The sequence below is a fragment of the Mirounga angustirostris genome, unplaced genomic scaffold (genome assembly GCF_029215605.1).
Source record: "Mirounga angustirostris isolate CCGP_5_RB_7025 unplaced genomic scaffold, mMirAng1.0.hap1 SCAF_7, whole genome shotgun sequence".
NCBI classification, from domain to species: domain Eukaryota; kingdom Metazoa; phylum Chordata; class Mammalia; order Carnivora; family Phocidae; genus Mirounga; species Mirounga angustirostris.
This window is the reverse complement of record NW_026991715.1, coordinates 101,357,288-101,381,783: the sequence shown is the minus strand read 5'-3', so window position 1 is coordinate 101,381,783 and position 24,496 is coordinate 101,357,288. Positions and strand designations below refer to the sequence as shown.

Below are 24,496 nucleotides of genomic sequence, written 5' to 3'. Positions count from 1 at the left end.
CACCGTTATACCTGCTTGTTATAATTTTTGTTGCTCAAAGGCACTTCTACAGTCTACAATGTAGAGAATATGATTAAGTCTTCCTGTGACTGCCTGGGATTCTTGCCCAGCTTCAAGGCCGTTATTCTGAGCTTTGGTTCTTCCTGCACTTAACTGTTGACAGAGAAGAAAGTATGAAGATGGCAGCTGCAGATATCATTGAGCCTTGAAAATACCTGAGAAGCCAGTCATTTGAAATATTCCTGAAACTCATTACTAAATCTACACATCTTTACAAATAATTTCATAGCCAATGAATAGCTCATTTTCTTTCTTTCATCGTTGAGTCTTACATTTGCACATTTTTCTAATTAGGTCTTTTCAGTTATTTAAATGATAGTCTCTATTCTAATATTATGGAATAAAAATAACAGTGGGGGTGAGGGGAAGAAGAGGTAAGGAATGTCCATTTGACTTGATTTATATTTAATCAATGTTTCTTTAGAGCTATTGAAACAATTACTTTCATGTAGGGAATTTCAGATTTTAAAAAATAATAACAAGATCCTAATGTGAGAGAAACATTTTTATCACATAAACACTAATATACTACCTAAAGCCTCGTGTGAAAATTTCAAGTATAAAAGACGTAGAAATCAATACATGCAATTTAGATAATTTTATTAGTTTTAACTAAACAATTCTAATACTCTGATTCTAGGCTGAGAAGACTAAATCTGACAATTGAGAAAACCCAATCGAATGTATGTTTAAGCAAGACATTTCAAAAGATATGTTAGTAATTTAATGATAAAGGCTACCATTTAGCAAGTATTTACTGTGTTCTGGGCATAGTGCCTACCTCTTCATGTACTTTGCTTTATTTCTCTCAATAACCCTATGAATAGGGTACTTTGACTTGCCCAGAATGGAAACCAATGTGATTTAATAACTTGCTAAAAGTCACATAGCTAGTTAGTAACCTATGATTTGAAAATAAGTTTTATTCCAAAGTCTAAGCGTTTATAGTGTTCATAAGATTACACGTTTTACCAGGACAGGGACCAATATATTTTGTTCTCCATGACACATATTATGTGTTCGAAAGATATTAGTAAATGAGTGTATATATATATATATATATATATATATATATATATATATACATACATACATATGTAGGAATATATACATTTATATTCCTAATTCTGTAACTAAAAGCCAAAAGAGAAACATGTACATTTATAAACTCACACATTATTGTAGTGAGTACTTTTTAAATGTTTTAAATTGTCCATTTATACTCACTATGTTAGTTTGTTTACAAGGAGGACCAAGGCCCCTTCCCCATTTGAAAAGCTGAATTTTGTCAGCTAACCTGATTTTGTAGCTGAGGTATTATTTTGAGGTATTAACTTTTCTCCCAGTTTTCCCTCCCCTTTCCTCTCCACAACTCTGCCCCCATTTCGGGGTTTGGTTCTGTGACATTGCCTAAAGAAAATACACCTCAGAGAAAAGAGTAGAGATACCAGCAAATCTTTCAGATTTTCACTTTTCATAGCTCAGAGAGGCACTAACCAGGAAGAGGTCATGATAACAGAGACATCCAAGTACAGTTCATGAGAACTGATAACTGACTCTGCTCACCAGTCCTCAGAGGGAGGGAGTCCAAGAAGGCTTCAGGCTAATTATTTTCCCACCAACATGGCATGGGCTCACTTCACACATGAGTCTGTGGACTTAGATTCATAGTTCCTACAAATATTTTCCCATGTACTTTCCTCTTAAGAGTCAACCACACACCTTCCATTTTAAGCCATTAAAAAACTACCAACTTTCTCTTTCAATTTGCTCAAAAATAAAATTCAGAAAATTGGTAAAGACCAAGAATTTACCTAGCCCAGCTCCATTCTTGGTATATTATACCAAAAGTAAAATAAAGCAAGAATCAATTGATTTCCAAAGCTCACAAGGAGAAACCTATGGAATTTAATACACCGCCACATAGAAAAATTCATCACCTCTCCCTGTGTGATGAAAAATTAAGGCTTTACTTTGTGTTTTGTAACCAGCCACTGTATTTTTATAAAGAGAGGCCGAACAACTAACTCTACTAAACCGCAGGGAACAAAAACTCCCAGTACATTCTGGAATGACATTCTGGCCAATCCGGCTGCCAGAAGAGACCTCAGCCAGGACAGGGTGCGCGCAGCATCTAGTTCGATCTCCTCCTCATTGAAGACACTTTAGGAAATTCTCCAATGAGAGACGCTTAGGGGTAGGGGGCGTGGCCTCAAGGGGCGGAGACTTTGTCTCCGGGATAATGGGAAGTGTGTGCTAATTGGCTGGACTTCCTCCCTCCCAGACCAGCCCTCTTTGGACCGCTGGGGCCATCCATCAAAAGAACTACACCAATCAGAGGCTAAAATCCCCCCCTTCCCTTCCCACCAGGGGAAAGCCCCGCCCTCCAATATATGACTCAGTCGCTCCGGCGCGGCCCCTTCGGCTCCGAGCTGATCCTGTGGTGGGCAGTGTCGTCAGGGCGGCGCTGCAGAGACCTCCACCCAGGACGGCTCCCCCTCCCCGGGCCTCTCCCCTCTTACCCGCGAGTCCCCTCGCCTCGTGGGCCTGTCGGATCTGAGATCGTGGAGAGAGGTGAGAGCAGGCCCGGGGAGGGTGGTTACCGCTGAAGAGCCGCAGTCGCGATCAAGGTGAGCTGGGGCTTCGGGGTTGACTTCGTGGTGCGGCTAGGGAGCAGGGTTGGGGGCGTGAGGTGAGGGATGGGTCCGGCCCGCGCTCTTTTCCTCGATTAACTCTCCCGTTGCCGTAAGCAACAAGTCCAGGCTAGTCCGAGCTTGGAGGGGCGGGGCCAGATCCGACCTCCTGAGAGTGTTACTGTCAGGTCGGCCAGCTCCCAGGGACCAGCCCAGGGCAAAAAGAGCTGGACCCATAAAGTTAGAGGTTCCTCATTTGCGCAACTTTAAAGATCCCCTGCCTACCTGTCTTTCACTTGGGAGGTATCCTTGTATCTGGGGCTTAGCTTGTGGCCGGGACATAGAAGCTGTGGAATTTTAATTCTTAAAATTAATGAAACTCCCAGGTTCATTTTGCAACTTAAATTAGTCTCCCGCCCTCACTACGTGTTCCTGTAGCACCCTTTAAGTTTCCTTTCCTGACACCAATAAAAGTTAACAATTATTGAGCGCCGTGCGTCGAGCATTGTGCAAAACTCTACGAGAATCATGTTAATTTAATTTTAACAGCCATTCAGAGAGAGAAATATTGTTACCTCGTTTTACAGAGGTAGAAATAAATTCATTATTATTGCCCAACGTTTCTTAGGTACCTATGTGCTAAGCACTATACCTAGGTGATCTCATTTTTCCACACAAGCCTCTGAGGTAGGTAGTAACCTCATACCCACTTTACAGATGATGAAATAGGGATGAAGTAAAATTAACTAACATTAACAGTTTATACTGTTAATATATGGCAGAATTACATACTACCATCTGATTTCAAAGTTTTGGCACCCATCTTACAGCATTGATATTGTTATCTCTTGACAATGAATGACTTGAACAAGTATTTCTTGAAGACTTGCCTTTTTTTTTAAGGTATGGCTCCTGCCCTCTAGGAACTCACAGTTTAGGATGTGACCAACTGGTGGGATGGGAGGTGGGGGGGATTGTAACAGATGGCACTTTGCAACGACTTAGATTCACTAGCGGCATCGGGGAGGGGAGACGTGTTATAAAGCACTTGGCATGATACAAGGCAGGAAGGGCTTTTCTTACACTCCTTTCTGGGCCTTGTTCTATATATAGATGATAGAGGTACTGACAACAACTGACTCTCAGAAACTGCTACACCAGCTGAATGCCCTGTTGGAACAGGAGTCGAGATGTCAGCCAAAGGTCTGCGGCTTGAGACTAATTGAATCTGCACACGATAATGGCCTCAGAATGACTGCAAGGCTAAGGGACTTTGAAGTAAAAGATCTTCTTAGTCTAACTCAGTTCTTTGGCTTCGACACGGAGACATTTTCTCTTGCTGTGAATTTACTGGACAGATTCCTGTCCAAAATGAAGGTATGTTTAAAGCTACATTACACTGAGTATTTCTTAGTTTTGCTTATTGTGTTTTGGAGATGGAATTGCTCTAGCTTTGGGATGGCATTCATAAACTTGACCTTTTTTATTTTCTTCAAGTAGCCAAAACATTGTGATAGTTCTGTGTACGTTCTGTATACGTTCTGTACACAGAACGATATGATGAATGCTTCCGTATAATCAAGAATAATGCATCGTTAAATTTAACTTCTGACATTGAAAAATAGACTAATAGCAAATAATTGCAGACTCTCCCAGTATGAGAGTTGGGTGTTGTTTTTAAATTGAAAGAAGTGTGTTAGAGGTAGAATGCTAGATTGTGGTTAAGAATTAGAGGTTTGTTTTTTGGTGGGTTTTTTTTTTTTTTTTTCTTTTTTTGGATGCTGTGAACCACTTGGTCGGTAAAGTATATTTCTTAATCTCCAGTCATATATAAGGTTCTAATTGTTGTGGCCTTAGACCTATTCAGATCTTGCTTATGCTTGCCATTTTTAACATCAGTTGGCATACAGTTGAGAAGAGAGTATCTTCTGAAGGAGAAGCATTTATATAATTATTTCCCTATACTGGATAAGCAGGACATCCATGTAGCTTTCAGAGCTTGCTTAACTGTTAAATACATCGGCCTTCTCTGTGCCAGTGGTCATTCATGGATGAGATGATGTGACAACTGGAATGGAACTCATCTTTTAGTCCTCAGTACCTAACACAACACGTCATATACAGAAGAAACTCCATATTTGTTGAATTGGATGGTTCAAGAAACTTGCTCGACAGATTAAACTATTCTTTAGGCACCTTGTGCAAGCACTACCTTTGAATCTATAAATGTTGCACAGATTAATAATATACATCTGTCTCTTGGGGCGCCTGGGTGGCTCAGTCGTTAAGTGTCTGCCTTAGGCTCAGGTCATGATCCCAGGGTCCTGGGATCGAGCCCCGCATCGGGCTCTCAGCTCCGTGGGAAGCCTGCTTCTCCTTCTCCCACTCCCCCTGCTTGTGTTCCCTCTCTCGCTCTGTCTCTCTCTGCTAAATAAATAAATAAAATCTGTCCCTTAAGGATATTACAATCTTACATGAAGATAATATTTGTACCAATAACTATCAAACAATGCAAGGCATAATAAGAAAGATAATTAAACCAAGTATGTTGCTGAAGGGGTTCCAAGAAAAGGAGGGTACAAACACTGGTAAAAGCTTCTTAAAGTTTCATTTAACTTGGAACTTAGGATGGATAGAAGTTTGACCCTGTCACATTGTAGACATTCAGGCAATGATAAATAAATAAGAGAACGGTAATGGATAGAGCTTTACAGGCAGAGTAAAACAGTGTGTGCTAAAGTATTTAAAAACGATTTTATGTGTTAACTACAAAGAAAACAGCCTGGAAAAACACAACATCCTAGAAATAAATTTTGTGTACCTTCCATAAGCAGTTTTAGTCCTTCTATAAGCCTTTGACCAGTTAATTTATTTGGTCCAACTAGAACTTAGTGCTTACAGTTCTATAATGATTTAGGAAGAAAAAAAAAAAAGAATTTATGGACTGAAGTCAAACATTATACTGAAACTTAGTCCAGTTTCTCCAAAATTGGTTGCAAGTGGGTACATAGCGTCGACAGGCTGCAGTTAAGGTATGATTAGATCTCGTTAACTCCTGCACAGTTGAGAAATAATACCTCAAAGATAAATTTTCATAATGATGGATCTGATTATCCTTTATGTTTTTTTAATTGAAATAAGCTAAAACATGGGCTTATTGTCTTTTTTAGGTACAGCCCAAGCACCTGGGGTGTGTTGGGCTGAGCTGCTTCTATTTGGCTGTTAAATCAATAGAAGAGGAAAGGAATGTCCCGTTGGCAACTGACTTGATCCGAATAAGCCAGTATAGATTTACGGTTTCAGACTTGATGAGAATGGAAAAGATTGTACTGGAGAAGGTGTGTTGGAAAGTCAAAGCTACTACTGCCTTTCAGTTTCTGCAACTCTACTATTCACTCATTCAAGAAAACTTACCAATTGAAAGGTATGTAATCTTTGTTTTGACCAGAGGAGATTTGGAAATCAGAATGGTATTCTGGATGTTGCATAAAATCAGTATCTTGGGATAATTCCAATCAAAATAAGTAAAATGAGGAAAAAAAAAAAGTAAAATGACAGCTGCAGCTTCTTGGATTTCACTTCACTGTCCAGCAGAAGTGAGACTTTAAGTTGTCAACAGCTTTTTGAAGTCTGTGAAGGCTAATTCTTGGGATTAAAGGACATTTCAACATTTTTTTATTACATTTTCCACTTTACAGACTACTTAACTCATAGAACCTAGTTAAGTAAGCATCTAACAGATTTATGGAAAAAGAATTTCAGTAGCTGCAGAATTAGATTAAAATGAGAAGAAAAATAACTTGATGGTTGTGATATGATACTTTTTTGGCAGAGGTGGGGGGGAGCAAATTATTTAAAATTCATATATGGTATCTTTAAGAAGTTAATGCCCCTGAAAGAAGGGGAATTCTTCAAATAATTTATTTTCTGTGATAAGTGTGCATAAACTTCATTTTAAAATGACTTCTTTGTTGTTCTAAACATGTCTTTTGACTACATGTAAAATTATCTACATAAAATTAATCTCATTTTCATTTTCTATTTAAAGGAGGAATAGCCTTAATTTTGAAAGACTCGAAGCTCAACTTAAGGCATGCCACTGCAGGATCATATTTTCTAAAGCAAAGGTAAATATTTTATAAAGATTAAACCTATTTATATACCTATTTTCTATTCAACACTTACTTTAAAATTTATCTCTTTTAGCCTTCTGTGTTGGCATTATCTATCATTGCACTGGAGATCCAAGCACAGAAGTGTGTAGAGTTAACAGAAGGAATAGAATGTCTTCAGACACATTGCAAGGTATGTCAAGGTCATAGCCTAAATGGTGTTAACAGCTGTAAAAGAAACTAAACCACTTGTACTATCTCCTGAAGTAAAATGAGTTGTCATGTGTCTGTTTGAAACTTGAGTAGCTTACTTATCCTCAAATTTATTTAACAAGGAAAGACACATGTTAGTAAGATTGCAATTATTGCTGTGGTTAAATACTATAGGACTTTTGATTTTAGAGAGAGCGAGCAGGGATGAGGGGTGGGGAGGAGTGAGAGGAGAGAGAGAGAATCTCCAGCCGACTCCCCACTGAGCGTGGAGCCTGACACGGGGCCCGATTCCATGACCGTGAGATCATGACCTGAGCTGAAATCAAGAGTCAGATCTTTAACCACCTGAGCCACCCAGGCCCCCCATGTAGGACTTTTATTTTTATTGACTAATATTTTTTTTTTACTTTATGTACAGATAAATGGCAGAGATTTGACCTTCTGGCAAGAACTTGTATCCAAGTGTTTAACTGAATATTCATCAAACAAGTGTTCCAAACCAAATGTTCAGAAGTTGAAATGGATTGTTTCTGGACGTACTGCACGGCAATTGAAGCATAGTTACTACAGAATAACCCACCTTCCAACAATTCCTGAAATGGTCCCTTAATTGGTAAATGTGGTTCATAGTTACTCTCCATATGAAGAAAATTTTCTAATGCTATAGTTTTATTCTATAATTCAAGAATTAAAATTGAATTATTTTCAAAATAAACAAGATAGAGTTAGAATAGCAATGGGGAAAATGACTTCACTGATCTAGTCAGTTAATATTCTGAGGGCATTTACTACCTTCAAAATACAATACCCTAAGAGTAAGGAATTATCTAATCTTTGGTATGTACATTAGCCATTTCATTAAATTATCAGCTTAGAAAATCATATCCTCCAGGACACCTGGGTGGCTCAGTCGGTTGGGCGTCTGCCTTCGGCTCAGGTCATGATCCCAGGGTCCTGGGATCGAGTCCCGCATCGGGCTCCATGCTCAGCAGGGAGCCTGCTTCTCCCTCTGCTGTGCTCTCTCTCTCTGACAAATGAATAAATAAAAAATCTTTAAAAAAAAAAAAATCATATCCTCCTTAATAACCTAAATTTTAAAAGAAACACTAAGACACTATTTTTCACACCATTTTGCTATATGTAGACTTTAAAGTTAACACAAGCCTGAGCAGGACAACAGAACCAAAAGTTTGAACGGTAAATTATCTAGTTTGAGACTGTTAGCTTATAAGCTTGTATACCATTGCTATAGCAGTTGGAACACTGGAAAGTAGTTATATGCATAAAAAAACAAATCTCATTACTAATATAGGATATACATTCTTGCCATCTGAATTTAACGGAGTGGTGATTTAACTTTTTCCTACTCAAAACTAAATGTTAACAAATCTACATGTGACATGATTATAAATCTTTGATTAAACAGTTCATTTTTAACAGCTGATAATATCTATGTTTGGCAGAATTCTAATAACTTGATTTTTTTGTTTGTTTAAATAGGATTGTTACAGCAACAAAAAGCTCTTCTCTGAAGCCTTTCTCCACAATCCGGAGCTATGGATTCCATAATGTTATAATGGATTTAAGCTGTGAAGCCTCAGAACATCACAACTAGATTAGCATTGATGTTCTCAGATTTGGGAAAACTACCTAATTAACAAGCTGTAGTGGAATTCAATTAAATTTGAATTCATCTGTGAGGCATACGAATCAAAGCTAAGAGCATAAATGTGAAATGTTAATAACAAGCCTGGGAAGGTAAACTGTGAATCTTTGTCTCTAACATTGACCCAACCTTCTATATTGGGTCAGTATATTGTATTTAGGTCTTCTTAAAAGTGGTAACCTAATTAAATTCTAAATTAGGAGGTATACATCAAAACCAATATTTCACAAATGCACTTTTAAGGCATAACAAGAAGGGTCACTATTAGGCAGTGAAAATGGTTTCTTGGTATCTATAGTGCAAGTAATAGATAATCCAGAGATTGGACTTTATTGATACTTGGGAATTACACTTAAATTTGAAGGCATTTTATAAAAGGAAAACTACACGCCTAGTCATTTTGGCATATTAAGTTATCTTTAATATTTTTTCTAAAAAGCCGGTGATGTTTATATCCATGATGAAATTTACACAGTATCTACTGCCTCCATCTAATCCCATCAAGAAAATTTGTTTTTATTGTATTAATTCAAAATAACTTCGCTCCAAAAACTTGCTGATTTAACACTCCAGAAGTTTTTACTAAGGGCTGTTTTTACTAAGCAGTTTTTATAAAAACTGCTATTGCTTCTAATTTAGAATTCTTAAAGGAAGAGAATGTACTTTCACTAATTGCCCCTCCTGTGCCAAAAGAAAGTCTAAAAAAGTAAGTAGGCATCTTCATAATTATAAAGTTGTTAAGGTAGTATTCGAGATCTTCTATTAAGTCAGTGACTATAAGGAGATCTACGGCATTAGAAATGTTGTAAACAGTTACTCAGTGCAGCAAGTAGCCTGAGTCCATCCATAATGGCTGTACCCAATTTTGACATCATGTTATCAGTAAATGTGCACTGGAAAATAAACCAAAGAACCACAATATATCTTATACTTTTGTGAACTGTGTTCTATGGATAACTTCAGTTTTCCCAAAAGGCTGATATATTTCAATAATTTGACTACATCAGTGTTAATTCTGAGTTGGCAGAGGTAGTCTAACCAACTACCATTATGTTTTGGTACTAAGGGATATTATCTTTCAATAAAGTTATTGAAATGCATTCCTTTGCTGGGTAGTTCTCTTTGTTTCTGTTCTGATTTAACTGTGATACCAGAACCACAATAAAAAGCTATCTCCACTCAGTATATTTAAATTTAGCGGGAAGATGCACGATAGCAGAAACAAAATCTCTGTTAATAGTATAGCTATTGCCTAATTGATGCTTTACTTTCTAATGGCTTTTCAGAAGACACAAGATTAGGACAAATATGTTTAATGTGCATTAAAAAGTTGGTGAGGTAGTATTGGTAACTTGTCATTTAGATTCATCACTACTATGGATATTCTCAATACAAATTCACCCTTATATTCTGCCCAACTGAAGTTCTGTGCAAACTGCCTTACCTTAAAAGGCATCCCAGCAAGGTGGTTGTTAATGACAGGTAATTATGTTAGTCTGCTAACATATTGTGTTAGTCTGCTGAGATTGGTAATTGGAACTGAAACATAGGATTTTGAAGTGTTCATGTTTAATTAAACTAAGAAGGCAAAGTGAACACTGCAGAGTTATTGAAACAAAAACTTAAAAGGAAAATTCCTTTTGCACTTGACTAAGATTAGATATATTTAATAATCCCTCCTTTCAGTGTAATTTTTAAAAAGGGCACCTGAACCTTACGTATTTCTACTTATGAGGCATACTATCTAAAACAAGAGACGGGTGCCTGGGTGGACAGTCAGTTGAGCATCCGACTCTTGGTTTTGGCCCAGCTCATGATCTCAGGGTTGTGGGATCAAGCCCTGCATCTGGCTCTGGGCTCAGCATGGAGTCTGCTCTCTCCCGCCTCCCTCTGCCCCTCCTGCTCATGCCCTCTCTCTCTTTCTCAAATAAATAAATCTTAAAAAGAAAACAACAACAAAACACATTTCTGGGGTGCCTAGCTGGCTCAGTCCAAAGAGCATGCAACTCTTGATCTTGGGGGTCTTAAGTTCAAGCCCCATGTTGGGCATAGAGCTTACTTAAAAAAATAACACATTTCTCATCTAACATTTGTGATTAGCAATAATGATTTTTTACTGTCAGGCACTACTGTCGTGTTTTATATGAATCCTCTCATCTAATCCTCCAAATGGAATCAGAATATCCAAATTTACAAATGAACTGGAGTCACACAGAAGGTGACTGATTAGCCCAAGGTCACATACCTGGTAATTGGAGTTAGAATTCAAATTCAGGCAAAGGCTTTGTTCTTAGCCACTCTGCACATTACCTCCCAAATAGAAAATTAAATGGACTGATGAAATTGAATAATTTCCAAACAAAACTGTATTCTGGCCACATTAATTTCAGGGTTGCCATCATGATCATAAAAGAAGAATAACACCTTGGAATTTATTTTCCCTATTTTGTAATAGTAGATTAATTTTTATAAAATGTATTATTGCTTACTAAGTTTAACCTGTAAATTTTCATAAACCAAAACCAGTAAACATAAGTCAAATAAGATGGATTAAGATAAGCCAATTTGGGGGGGGCACCTGGCTGGCTCAGCTAGTAGAACATGCAATTCATGATCTCAGGGTCGTTTGAGTCCCACAATGGGGGTAGAGAATCTGTAAAAAAATAAAATAAAATCCCAAAGAAAAATAAAAGTCGATGTTTTACATTAATTTGACAAAGTAGATTTTGGAGCAAGTAAAATGATCAGGATTAAAAAGGGATCATTAAATAATGATAAAAGAATCAATTTACCAAGAAGACTGGACAATCCTAAATTTGTAGGCACCTAACATCAGAACTTCAAATACAAGAAGCGCATTGGAAAGAAAAATGGACAAAGTTTCAACTACAGTTGGAGATTTAAACACTCTTCTCAGTCATCTACAGAACTACTAAGAAATCAGCAAGAACATAGAAAAATTGAGTAATACCAATAACCAAGTGGATCTACTTGACAAAAAATTTCATCCTAAAACAACAGAATAAGCATTCTTTTAAAATACACAGGGAATATTCACCAAGACAGACTATATCCTGGGTCACAAAAAACCCTGAAGAAATTTAAAAGAACTAAAATTATAAAGTATGTTCTCTGATCATAAACTAGAAATACCAGGTAACAGGGAAATCTACAAACACTTGGAAATAACAGAGTTCTGAATAATTTAGGGCTCTAAGGGAAATTCTTTTTTTTTTTTCCCTAAGGGAAATTCTAAAGAGCAAAATAATTTGAACTGAATGAAAATATCAAAATATAGGAAATGTAGCTAAACCAGTGCTTAGAGTAATTCACATTAATTGGCTTTTATTAAGAAAAAAAGTCTCAAAGCTTCCACAAAAAGAAACTAGAAAAAGAGCAGAATAAACCCACAAAGCAAGCAGATGGGAAAAGGTCATTAAAAAAAGGGGGTTTAAAAATCAGTGAAACTGAAAATAAGGAAAATCAACAAAATAAAAAATTAATTCTTTGAAAAAAGCAATAAAATTGATGAATCTCCAGCAAGAATGACAAAAAAAGAAATTACCAGTATCAGGACTGAAAGAGATAACACTATGTTAAAAGGACACTGAAGAAACAATACATACAACTATGCACATCAAGTTAAATGAATCCATCCCTTGAAAGAAAAGAACTACCAGAACTTAACAAAATAAACCAAACTAAAACAAAATAAACTAGATAACCTGAGTAAGTTGTTTTTAAAAACTGGATTTGTTGTTTAAAATCTTACTGGCAAATCCCATAAAATGCTGAAAGAAAACAACACAAATTCTACACATCTCTTCTAGAAAGTAGAAGAATCACTTTCCAATTCATTTTAAAAGGCTAGCATTACCCTGGTACCAAACCAAGATAAAGATAACACAAAATCTCAATGATGAGACCAATAGCTCAAATGAACAGACACGAAAATCTTCAACAAACAAATCCAAAAACGTAAACGGCAGTAACATGCCATGACCAAGTCTGGCATGTGTGAAAATATAAGCAGGTTCAAAATTTGAGAATCAATCAAATCAAAATTTGAAAACCAGACAAGACAAGGACAGCCACCCCCACCACTTCTAGCTTTCTAGCAAGTGCAATGAAGCAAGAAAAAAATAAAGATCTATGGAGTAGTATAGACTAAATAAAACCCCGTTTGTGGTTTCTGAAGAAAATCCCAGGAATTCATAACAAAAAACTCCTAGAATAAGCAAGTTTAGGAAGGTCACAGGATACAAGGTCAACAAACAAAAATCAAACATTTCTGTTACTAGCTATGTACAACTGGAAACAAATTTCAAAAAATATATCATTTACGACAGCTCCAGAAAATGAACACTTAGGAATAAATCTAAGAAAAGATGTAAATATTCTATAAGCTGAAAATCACAAAATGCTCATGACTAAAATCAAAGAGATACTAAATGGAGAGATGCCCCATGTTCAAGGACTGGAAGATTTACACTATTCCAGCGAAAATCCTAGCAGGACTTTTTGTGATACAGACTGAATATAGCTGATTCTAAGCTTTACACAGAAAGACAAAGTTAAACAGCTAAAACAATTTTGAAGAAGAATTAAGTTGAAGAAATCATGCTGCCCAATTTTAAGACTTACCATAAAGCTACAGTTATCAAGGCATTGTGGTATTTGTGAAGGGACAGACACATGGATCAATGAAATAGAACAGAAAGATCAAAAACATACCCATATAAACAGCAATTGATTTTTGACAAAAATGCAAAAGCAATTTAATGAAGAATGGACAGTCTTTTCAACAAATTATTTTGAAACAAGTAGATATCCACATGCAAAAAAATGAAGTTCCACCTATATTACACAGCTTACACAAAAAATTACTTAAAATAGGTCATAGATCTAAATGTAAAACATACAATAGTAAAACTTTTGGAAGAAAACATTGGAAAAAATCCTCATAACCTGGGGTTACACAGAGTTCTTAGATATGATACCAAAAGCATGGTCCACCAAAAGCATGATGAACTAGAATACATCAAAATTTAAAACATTCATGTTTTAAAAGACACCATCAAGAAAATGAAAAAGGGTGCCAGGGTGGCTCAGATGGTTAAGCGTCTGCCTTTGGCTCAGGTCATGATCCCAGGGTCCTGGGATCGAGTCCCACATCGGGCTCCCAGCTCGGCGGAGAGCCTGCTTCTCCCTCTGACCCTCTCCCCTTTCATGCTGTTTCTCTCTCGCTCACTCTCTAAAAAATAAATAAAATCTTTTAAAAAAAAGAAAATGAAAAAAACCTACACAATAGAAGAAAATATATGCAACTAATATATATGAGACTTGTGTACAGAATATATAAAGAACTCTTACAACTCAGTAATAGATAACCCAATAAAAAATGGGCAAAGGATTTGAATAAACATTTCTCCGAGGAAGATACATAAATGGTCAATAAGCACAAGGAAAGATGCTCAACATAATTAGTCATCAGGGAAACACAAAACCACAGTGTGATACCACTTCATATCCACTAGAATGGCTAAAATTTTAAAAATCATGTAACAAGTGTTGGCAAAGATGTGGAGGTATTAGAAACTTCATACACTAATGGTGGGAATGTAAAATGGTATAGCCACTTTGGAAAACAATCTAGAAATTCCTCAAATGATTAGACATAGTTTCCATATAACTCGAAATTCTATTCCTAGGTAAGAAATAAAAATATACATACACATAAAAACTTGTACTTGAGGGGCGCCTGGGTGGCTCAGTCGTTAAGCACCTGCCTTCGGCTCAGGTCATGATCCCAAGGTCCTGGGATAGAGCCCCACATCGGGCTCCCTGCTCAGCAGGAAGCCTGCTTCTCCCTCTCCCACTCCCCCTGCTTGTGTTCCCTCTCTCACTGTGTCTCTCTGTCAAATAAATAAATCTTAAAAAAAAAAAAAACCTTGTACTTGAATGTTTATTTTTTTTAAAGATTTTATTTATTTATTTGAGAGACAGAGCACGCACACAGGTGCACGGGGGGCAGGGGCAGGGAGAGAGATGGAGAAGCAGGCTCCCCGCTGAGCAGAGATCAACTTGGGGCTCCATCCAGGGACTTCAAGATCATGACCTGAGCCGAAGGCAGATGCTTAACCAACTGAGTCACCCAGGTGCCCCTACTTGAATGTTTATAGCAGCATTATTCATAATAGCCAAAAGGCAGAAACCTCCCAAATGTCCATCAAATGACAAATGGATTAATGTGTGGCAAATATACAATGGAATATTATCCAGTCATACAGAAAGACTGAAATAGTGACATACTAGAACATGAATGAACCACTAAAACATGTGCTAAGTGAAAGCAGCCAGTAACAAAAGACCACATTATGATTCAATGTATATGAAATGTCCAGAAGAGAGAAATTTATGATAGAAAACAAATTAGTGGTCACTTGGTTGGGGGTAGAGGGAGAGGGAGTTGAAAGCTAAAAGGTACGGGGTTTCTTGAGGTGATGAAAATGAAAACTGACTATGGTGATGGTTTAATAGATGACTATACTAAAAATCACTGAATTATATATTTTAAATTGGTAAAATGTATGGTATGTGAATTACATCTCAATAAATCTGTTTTTTAAAAAACATTATAGGGCGCCTGGGTGGCTCAGTCGGTTAAGCGACTGCCTTCGGCTCAGGTCATGATCCCAGGGTCCTGGGATCGAGTCCCACATCGGGCTCCCTGCTCTGCGTGGAGCCTGCTTCTCCCTCTCCCACACCCCCTGCTTGTGTTCCCTCTCTCGCTGTGTCTCTGTCAAATAAATAATAAAATCTTTTAAAAAAAATAAAAATAAAAATAAATAAAAAACATTATAGGGTGCCTGGGTGGCTCAGTCGGTTGGGCATCTGACTCTTGGTTTCCGCTCAGGTAGCGTCCCATGGGTCAAGGGATTGAGCCCCACAGCGGGCTCCGTGCTTGACGGGGAGTCCGCTTAGGGATTCTCTCCCTCTGCCCCTCCGCCCTGCCTCCCCGCCCTCTCTCTCTCCAGAGTGGATAAATAAACCTTTAAGAAAAAAAGATTACATATGATTCCACTGATGAACATTCTTGAAAAGACAAAACTATAAAGACAGTCTTAATCAGTGGTTTCCAGGGTTTGAGGCTATGACTACAAAGAGAGAGTATTTTAAGTTTTTGTAGTGATTAAACTATTAAATCTCTTGGGGCGCCTGGCTGGCTCAGCTGGTAAGAGCATGCAATGCTTGATCTCAGGGTCATGAGTTTGAGCCCAATGTGGGGTAGAGAGTTCACTTAAAAAAAAAAAAAAAAAAACTTAACTGTTCAATCTCCTGATTTTGAAGGTGCTTACAGATACCTCTACATGTTAAAAGTCACAAAACTATGAACAGAATCTACATGCTAAAAATTCACAAAACTATGAACAGAAGAGTTAACTTTACTGTGCTTATTCAAAATATGAGTTTCTTTGAAAGTCGAGAAGCCAATTAAAAAAGGCTCTTCCCCAACAATTTATTCCTGAAGTTATTGGTTAAAGTGAACAAGATAGCCTCTTTGCCAAAGAGTATGGCAGGGATTCAGTGGCCCACAACGGGGTGTGTTCAGGTCCAAGCAGGTGAGGATATCCCTGTTTGCCGCAGGGTGTTGGAGCCTGAGCAGAGTAAGGAAGGCAATCATGTGAGATGACCTAGAATAGGCAATCAAATATATTGAGGATAATAGAAATCAGACTTTTCACTGTTGTTATAAATATAGAAAGGGAGAAAAGAAAATTGAACCCCATGGGATTAGACATGAAAGTTTAAGTGTAAACTCATGGTTTTCAATATATAGAAATAAACACAGCTGTACATATAAGCACTATACACACCCAATAGCAATTGCTCACTAGCACACAAATCTTGGTTTCTTTTTTTTTTTTTTTAAGATTTTATTGATTTATTTGACAGAGAGAGACACAGCGAGAGAGGGAATACAAGCAGGGGGAGTGGGAGAGGGAGAAGCAGGCTTCTCCAGGCGCCCCCAAATCTTGGTTTCTAAATACCATTTTCCATCTAAGAGAAGCAGGAGACCTTAAAAACGTGGCTTATTCTTGACCTAGGGCAGGGAAAGCATAAGCCTAGTATCAACTTGTGCCAGAAAATAAGAACTTACTCAAATAATGATGGGACAGGTCAACAGGACATGGAAGCCACCTAAAAGGGTTTTCCCCTAGCCAAATCAAGAAAAATTGTAAGCATCAGAGTAATACAAGTAATAGATTTTAACCCACTGAATAAAATAGAAAATCATGAATCAATAAAGATATAAATAAGTTGGAAGTTTGATGAGAAACAGAGTAGTACGCTGAAGCTACCATCCCACAAAATAATTATAAACCTACAAAGAATAGCTTTACTGTGGAGAAGACTGACAGACACCACTTATTCAGTGATATAAGTAAACACCAACAGAAAAAGGACAAATCAAAATTACAAACTCACGATAGGATGCAATAAGAACACAGCATCACGGGGCACCTGGGTGGCTCAGTCGTTAAGTGTCTGCCTTCTGCTCAGGTCGTGATCCCAGAGTCCTGGGATCGAGCCCGGCATCGGGCTCCCTGCTCAGCGGGGAGCCTGCTTCTCCCTCTCCCACTCCCCCTGCTTATGTTCCCTCTCTAGCTGTCTCTCTGTCAAATAAAATCTTTAAAAAAAAAAATAAAAAGAACACAGCATCACTTCTGTAACATCCCTGCCAAAGATGTATAACCTGAATCTAATCATGAAGAAGTATCAGACAAAACTCACAATGAGGGCTGTTGTACAAAATTAGCCTGTAATATTCAAAAGTGCCAAGGTTGTAAAAGTCAAGAAAAAATGAAGACTTGTTCCAGACTGAAGTAGACCAGACACCGGACATTTAATCTAAAGGGAAGGCATGATTGTGACTGGATCCTTTTGCTATACAGAACATTATTGGGACAATCAGTTAAACTTGAATGCAATAAAGATCTGAGGATTAGATGGTCATAACGTATCAATGCTAATTTCCTGATCATATGGTTGTATTGTAGTGATATAAGAGCATGTCCTTTGAAGGAAATACACACTAAGGTACTTACAGATGATGCAGCGTCATATCATAAACTTACAAACAGTTCAGGAAGAAAACAGTTCTTTGTACTTTACATGTAACTTTGCTATACATTTGGGATTGTTAAAAATAATTTTTAGGGGCACCTGGCTGGCTCAGTTGGTGGGGTGTGCAACTCTTGATGTCAGAGTTGCGGGTTCAAGTCCCACACTGGGTGTAAAGATTAAATTTTTAAAAAATGTAGAGAGATATTTGAAAATTCCAAAGGACATAAAAAGAATGAAATAAAATTTTAAGATAATCCTTCCTTATATGTCTAGATCACTGAAGAGCAAAATTATGTCCCTGACTTATAAACATTAACCATTATTTGCTTTTTGTCACTGACAAAGGACTCACCCAATGATCACATTCACGTCACTGCTTGTTTTGTATTAATCCATTCCTATTGTTAAGTCTCTATTTTTCAATTTCTTGACAAAGTCATCTCCCAAGGAATAATATATTACTTCAGAAATTTTCATTAACTCTTAAAATGAACTTACTCAGTATAATGTATTTGTGGACTTTTTCCTCTCTCAAAACTTTTTTCAGTAATATAATTCCTTGTGTGTACTGGCATACTTACAGAAAGGGGTACACGATTCCTATTTAGAAAAGTTTATTGAACATTATTCCTGCATTACACTTATTGAAAGAAAAATTTAATTGTCCCTGAAGGCACCGGTCATTTCACATGATCTATACCCTAATGTTTTTTGTATTAAAAATACAGGTTAAATCTGAAATTAGTAAAATGCAGCATATAAAACTTCATGCTGAGCAAAAAAACAAGTCCAAAAAAAAGTTACTCTATATCAGTAGAATAGTTTCCACAGTATATAAGATGTTTCCTATGTAAATGATATTTGAATGCAATTTTTAGAACCACAGTTAAATATATTTTGCAATTTGTTAACTGCAGGTATCCACATTTTCCTTCCACCACATAATCTGTTCCTTTAAGTTGGCAACATCTGCTGGGATCCACAGAATGTAGCAAAAAAAAAAAAAAGTAGTAGTTATTTCTCAAGATTTGAGAAGTCTGGTCCACCTTTAGTGTAGTTTCCTGAGATTTCTGCTCCACTGAAGTCAAAACCAGGATTCTAAAAGACATGAAAAAAATTATGATAAATCTTACAAGGAAAAATATAAGATATAACTCAAAATATAACTCAAAGGGAAATCGTAAAGATATAAACTAGCAAGTGACACAACAGGAAATCCAAATGGCCAATAAACATGTCAAAAGATGTAATCACCAAAACAGAACTTAAAACTAGGAGGTATATCTCAATTTTCAGATCTACAATATTTAGAAGATCGATATGTATATTACAAGTTGACAAGTGTATGGGCAAACATATACTTCAGTATGAGTGTGAAAACAGGTTTTAATAACTATCATCGTTTGAGAGTTTACTACATGCCAGGCAGGGTTCTAAGAGCATATTCAACTTTATCAACATATTCAATCCTCATAACAATCCTAGGAAGTACTATCTCATGCTTTAGTCTTTTTGGAGGGCATTTCATTTATTCAACAAACATTTACTGAGTTCCTACTGTTTGGAAGACACTACTAGAGGCACGTGGAATTCAAAAGTGAACAAAACAAAGATCCCTGCACTGGTGGAGCTGACATTCTTAGAGGAGGACACAAATAATAAACTGCAAGTTATCTAATGTAGAGGTTGGCAAAGTTTTCTGTAAAGAGCCAAGTAGTTAGATATTTCAGTCTTTGAAGGCCATATAGTCTCGTAACTCCTTAAGTCTGGAGATGGTATAAGAAAGACAACATACAAATGAACGAGCATAGGTGTATTCCAATATAACTTTACTTCAAAAACAGGCAGCGGGCCAGATTTCCTCTGTGGGCCATAGTTTGTGAGCCCCTGATCCAGTGTTAAAAGTTGGTGCAAGTGCTACAGAAAAAAAAGAAAGAAAGAAGAAAGAAAAGCAAGGCAGAGTAAGGGAAATGAGAAGATTATAGTATTTAAATAGGATGACCAAAGATAAAGTATACTTTATTGAGCAATGACTTGAAAACAGTGAAGAAGTTAGCCAAGCTTTGGGAGAAGAACCCTGTAGTCAAAAGGACAGAAAAGGAATGGCGTGGAATGTTCAAAAATAACAAAAAGTATGGCTAGAGCAGAATGACTGAAGGGGAGATTAGTAGGAGAAGAAGTCAGGGAGATAACTGAGGACCAGATCGGATAGAATGAAAGAGTTCTGAGAAGAGAAGCGATGTGTTCTGACCTGCATTTTAAAAGGACTACTATGCTATTTTGAGAACACTGTAGCTTGGCAAGGGTAAAAGAGAACAATTAGAAGGTTATTGGAGTAATCTAGGCAAGACAATACAGATGGTCCAGATCAAAGTGGTAGTAGAGTTGGTGGTGAGAAGTGGACAAATTCTGAATATATTTGGAAGGTAGTACCAGTAAGGTTTCCTAACAAATTGGACAGGGTGTGTGAGAGAGAGACAGGAGTGGAGGATGATATCCCATTTTTGTTCTTTGGTCTGATCAAGTAGTTTCCATCAACCAAGATGAGAAGACTAGAGGTAGAACACGTGTGGGAAGAAGTTAGGGAGTTCATGTTGAATATGTTGAGTCTGATATATCTGTCAGACTGTCAAGTGAAGATACTGAATTGGAAATGTGACTCCAAAATTGGGGAAAAAGTCTAAACTAGAGACACATATTTGGAAACCATCACCATATAGAAAGAAATTATCCATCAAAACTTTAACAGTGCTTTGATCTAGTAATTCTTCTCCTAGATAAATTAACAGAACATTGGAATAGTTTTACAGAGATGAAAGCACAAATTTTGTTTGAAATAGACACAAATCAAAAAATCCAAATCTTATCAAAAGGGAATAGCTAAAGAAATAATGTTGATATATTCAAACTAGAAAACCCTCTGAAGTAGTTAAAAGGAACAAGTTTTATCTATACGTACTGGTAGGAAGAGATCCAAGATGTATTATTAAATGAAAAAAACAACATGAACAATACACATAGTGTGATCCTGAATTTATGTTAAAAACAAAGTAGCAAACCAATACATCAATGAGATAAGAATGAGACAGATGCACAGAATGGAGAGATGTCGATGAAAGGAACTTTCCACCTTTTTACACCGTGTAAGTCTATATTGATTGAATTTTTATGAGTTCATCTATGCATTATTGGTGTAAACAAATTTAAACTTAGAAAACATGACAGTACAAATAAATTCCTCTACAGAAAATTTGAAAAAATAAAACCCACACAAAGAAAGACCAGTCATTTTTCTAATGATTTAACTTAAAAAAAAAAAATCCTCTAAAGAACTTTTGTAATTTTTTGTAACCACATTTAAGTTTTAATTTCAAATAATAATCATTCTATGATTTTAAGATGTTTAACAATACATATTCATACATTCATCTGACTTACTTCTTTCTGGAATCTCTCTAATGTAAGTTTTCTCTGCATTTGGTCTTGCACCCAAGGATCAGCTGCATATTCAGATTCTAGAAGAGAAGTCCAACAATTTGCCGCATCTCTCTTTGTCTTTGTAAGAACAATACGGACCATTTTTCTGTCCTCTAAACAAACAAAAATCACAAATATATTAGAGTTCATCATTAAATTTTATATTTTCAAAAATCATTAGGTAATCTTGACATACAATTATTTTCAACGCATTTCTATCACTATTCTCTTCCAAAGCTGCAAAGACAAAGGACCTAATACAACAGAGGGAAACATACTAAGTTCCAAGACAAAAATAATTTTTAAAAAAAGATTCCAAGAATTATAGATTACCCTTACCCAAAGTCCATGTTCCCTCATCAGCTATTGTAGAATCAAAGAGCTTGCCCTGAAAAATAAACATATAAGGTACTAAAATCATATTTCATTAATTTTTATAATGCTTTCATGATTTAAGACTTTCCTAATTTCCTATCTAATCCACATGTAATTGTCTAGTTTGGTTATAGTAAGGAGATAAAATTTTATACCCTTTTTTTTTTTTTTTTAAGATTTTATTTGACAGAGAGAGACACAGCGAGAGAGGGAACACAAGCAGGGGGAGTGGGAGAGGGAGAAGCAGGCTTCCCACCGAGCAGGGAGCCCGATGCGGGGCTCGATCCCAGGACCCTGGGATCATGACCTGAGCCGAAGGCAGACACTTAATGACTGAGCCACCCAGGCGCCCCTATACCATTTCAACATATTGGTAGGTGCTCAACCCTATCTTTCCTCCTAGAAAGTGAAATGGAACCTAGTTTACATTGCTTGAAATATTTATTATGACAAAGAACACAGGGCTCTCTAAAGAAAGATCAGGGCTCCATATTTTAGAAGATGAATAAATATTACTGATCACTGAGCCAAATGTGAAATTAATATCTGAAATGCTTTATCTTTACCAGTTGAAATGAACTACAAGAAGAGCTTTCCTGCTGAAATTAAAAAATGATTATCTCTTAAAATAAACTTTAAAAAACTGGTTCAGGGGCACCTGGGTGGCACAGTCGTTAAGCGTCTGCCTTTGGCTCATGTCATGATCTCAGGGTCCTGGGATCGAGCCCTGCATCGGGCTCCCTGGTCCGCGGGAAGCCTGCTTCTCTCTCTCCCACTCCCCCTGCTTGTGTTCCCTCTCTCACTTTCTGTCAAATAAATCAATAAAATCTTTAAATTAAAAAAAAAAAGGTTCAATCTCTTTGTTGGGCAATGTAGCATCAAAAAAATTGTAAAGCACGTACTATATAGTTCTGATACAGATTAGCTGTGACTGATTTTTCAGAAACTGTTCTTTTAAGAAAGAAATCAGCAAACATAAGTTTAAAAGAGAATGCACCTGCTCAAATCCATTTTGATTTGTTGCTACTTGTCAAATTTAAGTTTTAGGAAATGAAATTAAAAGGTCACGTAAAAAGAGAAAACATTTTTTCAGTATGTCAATAATAGTGAGAAAAAACTCTACGGGTCTAAATGCATACCTAAAATCCTAAAGTTAAAGTTACTGTTAAATTCCCAAAGTCATTGGAATTACTAAAGGAAATATGAATTGTAATCTTAAACCACTGTTCAGGAAACTATGAATTATACAACTATCCAGAAAACTCAGTAAGATCCAAGCTGATGTAAATCAATGTCTTTCACATGAATCTTTCTTTTCTCTGAGGCACTTAGAACATTTCCATATAAATAATAGCTAACATGTAGTGTACCCTCGTTACATACTAGACACAATTCCAAGCTCTTAATTCCCCTGGGTACCATGTTAGGCTCAAAACAATCCTATCAGAAAGTTACTACAATTACCATACTTTGTGGGTGAAGGCATAGAGACACTGAATAATCTCTTGCCCAAGGTTACAAAATTATAAAAATGGCATAGTCAGGTATCCTACAATAAGGAATCTCCCTTCACCACTTCATTACACTGTCATCAAACATCTTGAGCATCTAATCTGGGAAAGAAATCTAACTTCAAAGTAACTGAATTTAACTATAAAGCTTATCAAGGAAAAAGCGGCTCCCAGATCCAACGGACATGATGAGAATAAAAGGGGTATTATTTTCTTCAAACAACTCTCGACTACCTGCTTAACCACTCCACAAACATGCAGAATTTTTCTGTTTGATGAAAAAATAAATCACCTGACATCATCTCTGAATCCTCATCCCGATATCCTTATCCTTTATTTTCTTCTTTACTGTTCTATAACTGCCTGAACATTTATTAGTTTAGCTTTATTATGCCTCCCTGCAAGAACATAACCCATCTGAGTGCAGGAAACTTCTGTCTTGTTCCCCATTGACCTCTCAACACCTCATCAGTGCCTGGAAGAAATATATGCACAATAAATATTTGTTCCTTTAAATATCTAACTGAAGACCGGCAGAGGAACAAAAGCATTAGCTTCATTTGGTTTAGAAATAAAGCCAGAAAACCGGACTCCTCAAATCTCTACGTCAACTCAGGACTAGCCGTGAGAGTGGGGCGCTCCGACCAGACCAGGCCAATGATAGCGCTCTTTCGGCCAAAGGAGCCATTCGGCCTCCCAACAGTCTCTTCACGGAAACCATGAGCCTTGGGATTCTGGGACTTAGAGGCCGGGAAGAAGCTGAGCACAAGCCCAGACCTGCCGCTACCTTGAGGATCTCGCGGCCACCCACGGCCAGCGCCACATGCCGGCTCTGCAGGCCGCACTGGATATCCTGGGCGCGAGTGCCAGGCGGCACCTGAACTTCAATGAACACCTCCTCCAAGGTCTGGTACCACTGGCCCCACGGCGTCCCGCACGGAACCACCCCACTGCGCTCCTCAAACGGGGCCGACATACTCCAGTAGCCTCCCAGCTGCAGCCGCACGGAGCGAGACCAGCGCACGCGCGAAATCTCCACGCTCAGGCCACGCCCGGGACTCTCCGCTCAGGTCACTGCACATGCGCAGGGACGTAGGCTGATGTCTCAGCCTGTTCCTTTTTCCTTTTCAATGGCCATTTAGGGCCCTGGCAGTACCCAGTCTGAAAGAACTGAAATCCGGGGAAGTTTACACCCAAGGAAGGGTCGGAGGTTGGAAACAGTGAAACTAGAACTCACTGCACAGCCACCTATATGACGCCAAAAGCGGACTTTCCAAACTGCTGTTATGAAATGCGCTTGCGCAAATGTTGCTAGTATGT

General features: G+C 37.4%; 2 protein-coding genes across 2 annotated transcripts; one reads left to right on the top strand and one right to left on the bottom strand.

Annotated features, from left to right (window-relative positions):
- The first annotated feature begins 2,442 nt into the window (after nt 1–2,442).
- On the top strand, nt 2,443–9,784 carry CCNG1 (cyclin G1). Its single transcript, XM_045901771.1, has 7 exons — nt 2,443–2,690; nt 3,807–4,070; nt 5,864–6,117; nt 6,742–6,820; nt 6,900–6,998; nt 7,437–7,631; nt 8,519–9,784. The coding sequence occupies exons 2-6, from the start codon at nt 3,807–3,809 to the stop codon at nt 7,626–7,628; spliced, it is 888 nt and encodes a 295-aa protein (XP_045757727.1). The 5' UTR covers nt 2,443–2,690; the 3' UTR covers nt 7,629–7,631; nt 8,519–9,784.
- A 3,649-nt stretch (nt 9,785–13,433) lies between these two features.
- Nucleotides 13,434–24,447, bottom strand: NUDCD2 (NudC domain containing 2). The gene is made up of 4 exons (XM_045901764.3): nt 23,964–24,447; nt 21,630–21,678; nt 21,252–21,403; nt 13,434–18,911 (listed from the first exon to the last, which is right to left on the bottom strand). The coding sequence occupies exons 1-4, from the start codon at nt 24,150–24,152 to the stop codon at nt 18,828–18,830; spliced, it is 474 nt and encodes a 157-aa protein (XP_045757720.1). The 5' UTR covers nt 24,153–24,447; the 3' UTR covers nt 13,434–18,827.
- Between the last annotated feature and the right edge of the window lie 49 nt (nt 24,448–24,496).

Excerpts from the sequence above, each read along its gene's own strand:
- CCNG1 (XM_045901771.1), top strand. The coding sequence starts at position 3,807 with ATGATAGAGGTACTGACAACAACTGACTCTCAGAAACTGCTACACCAG. Across the intron at positions 6,821-6,899 it reads TCATATTTTCTAAAGCAAAG|CCTTCTGTGTTGGCATTATC; the intron begins GTAAATATTTTA and ends TATCTCTTTTAG. Across the intron at positions 6,999-7,436 it reads GTCTTCAGACACATTGCAAG|ATAAATGGCAGAGATTTGAC; the intron begins GTATGTCAAGGT and ends CTTTATGTACAG.
- NUDCD2 (XM_045901764.3), bottom strand. The coding sequence starts at position 24,152 with ATGTCGGCCCCGTTTGAGGAGCGCAGTGGGGTGGTTCCGTGCGGGACG. Across the intron at positions 21,679-23,963 it reads GTGGCCGCGAGATCCTCAAG|GGCAAGCTCTTTGATTCTAC; the intron begins GTAGCGGCAGGT and ends TTTATTTTTCAG. Across the intron at positions 21,404-21,629 it reads TGAGGGAACATGGACTTTGG|AGGACAGAAAAATGGTCCGT; the intron begins GTAAGGGTAATC and ends TTGTTTGTTTAG.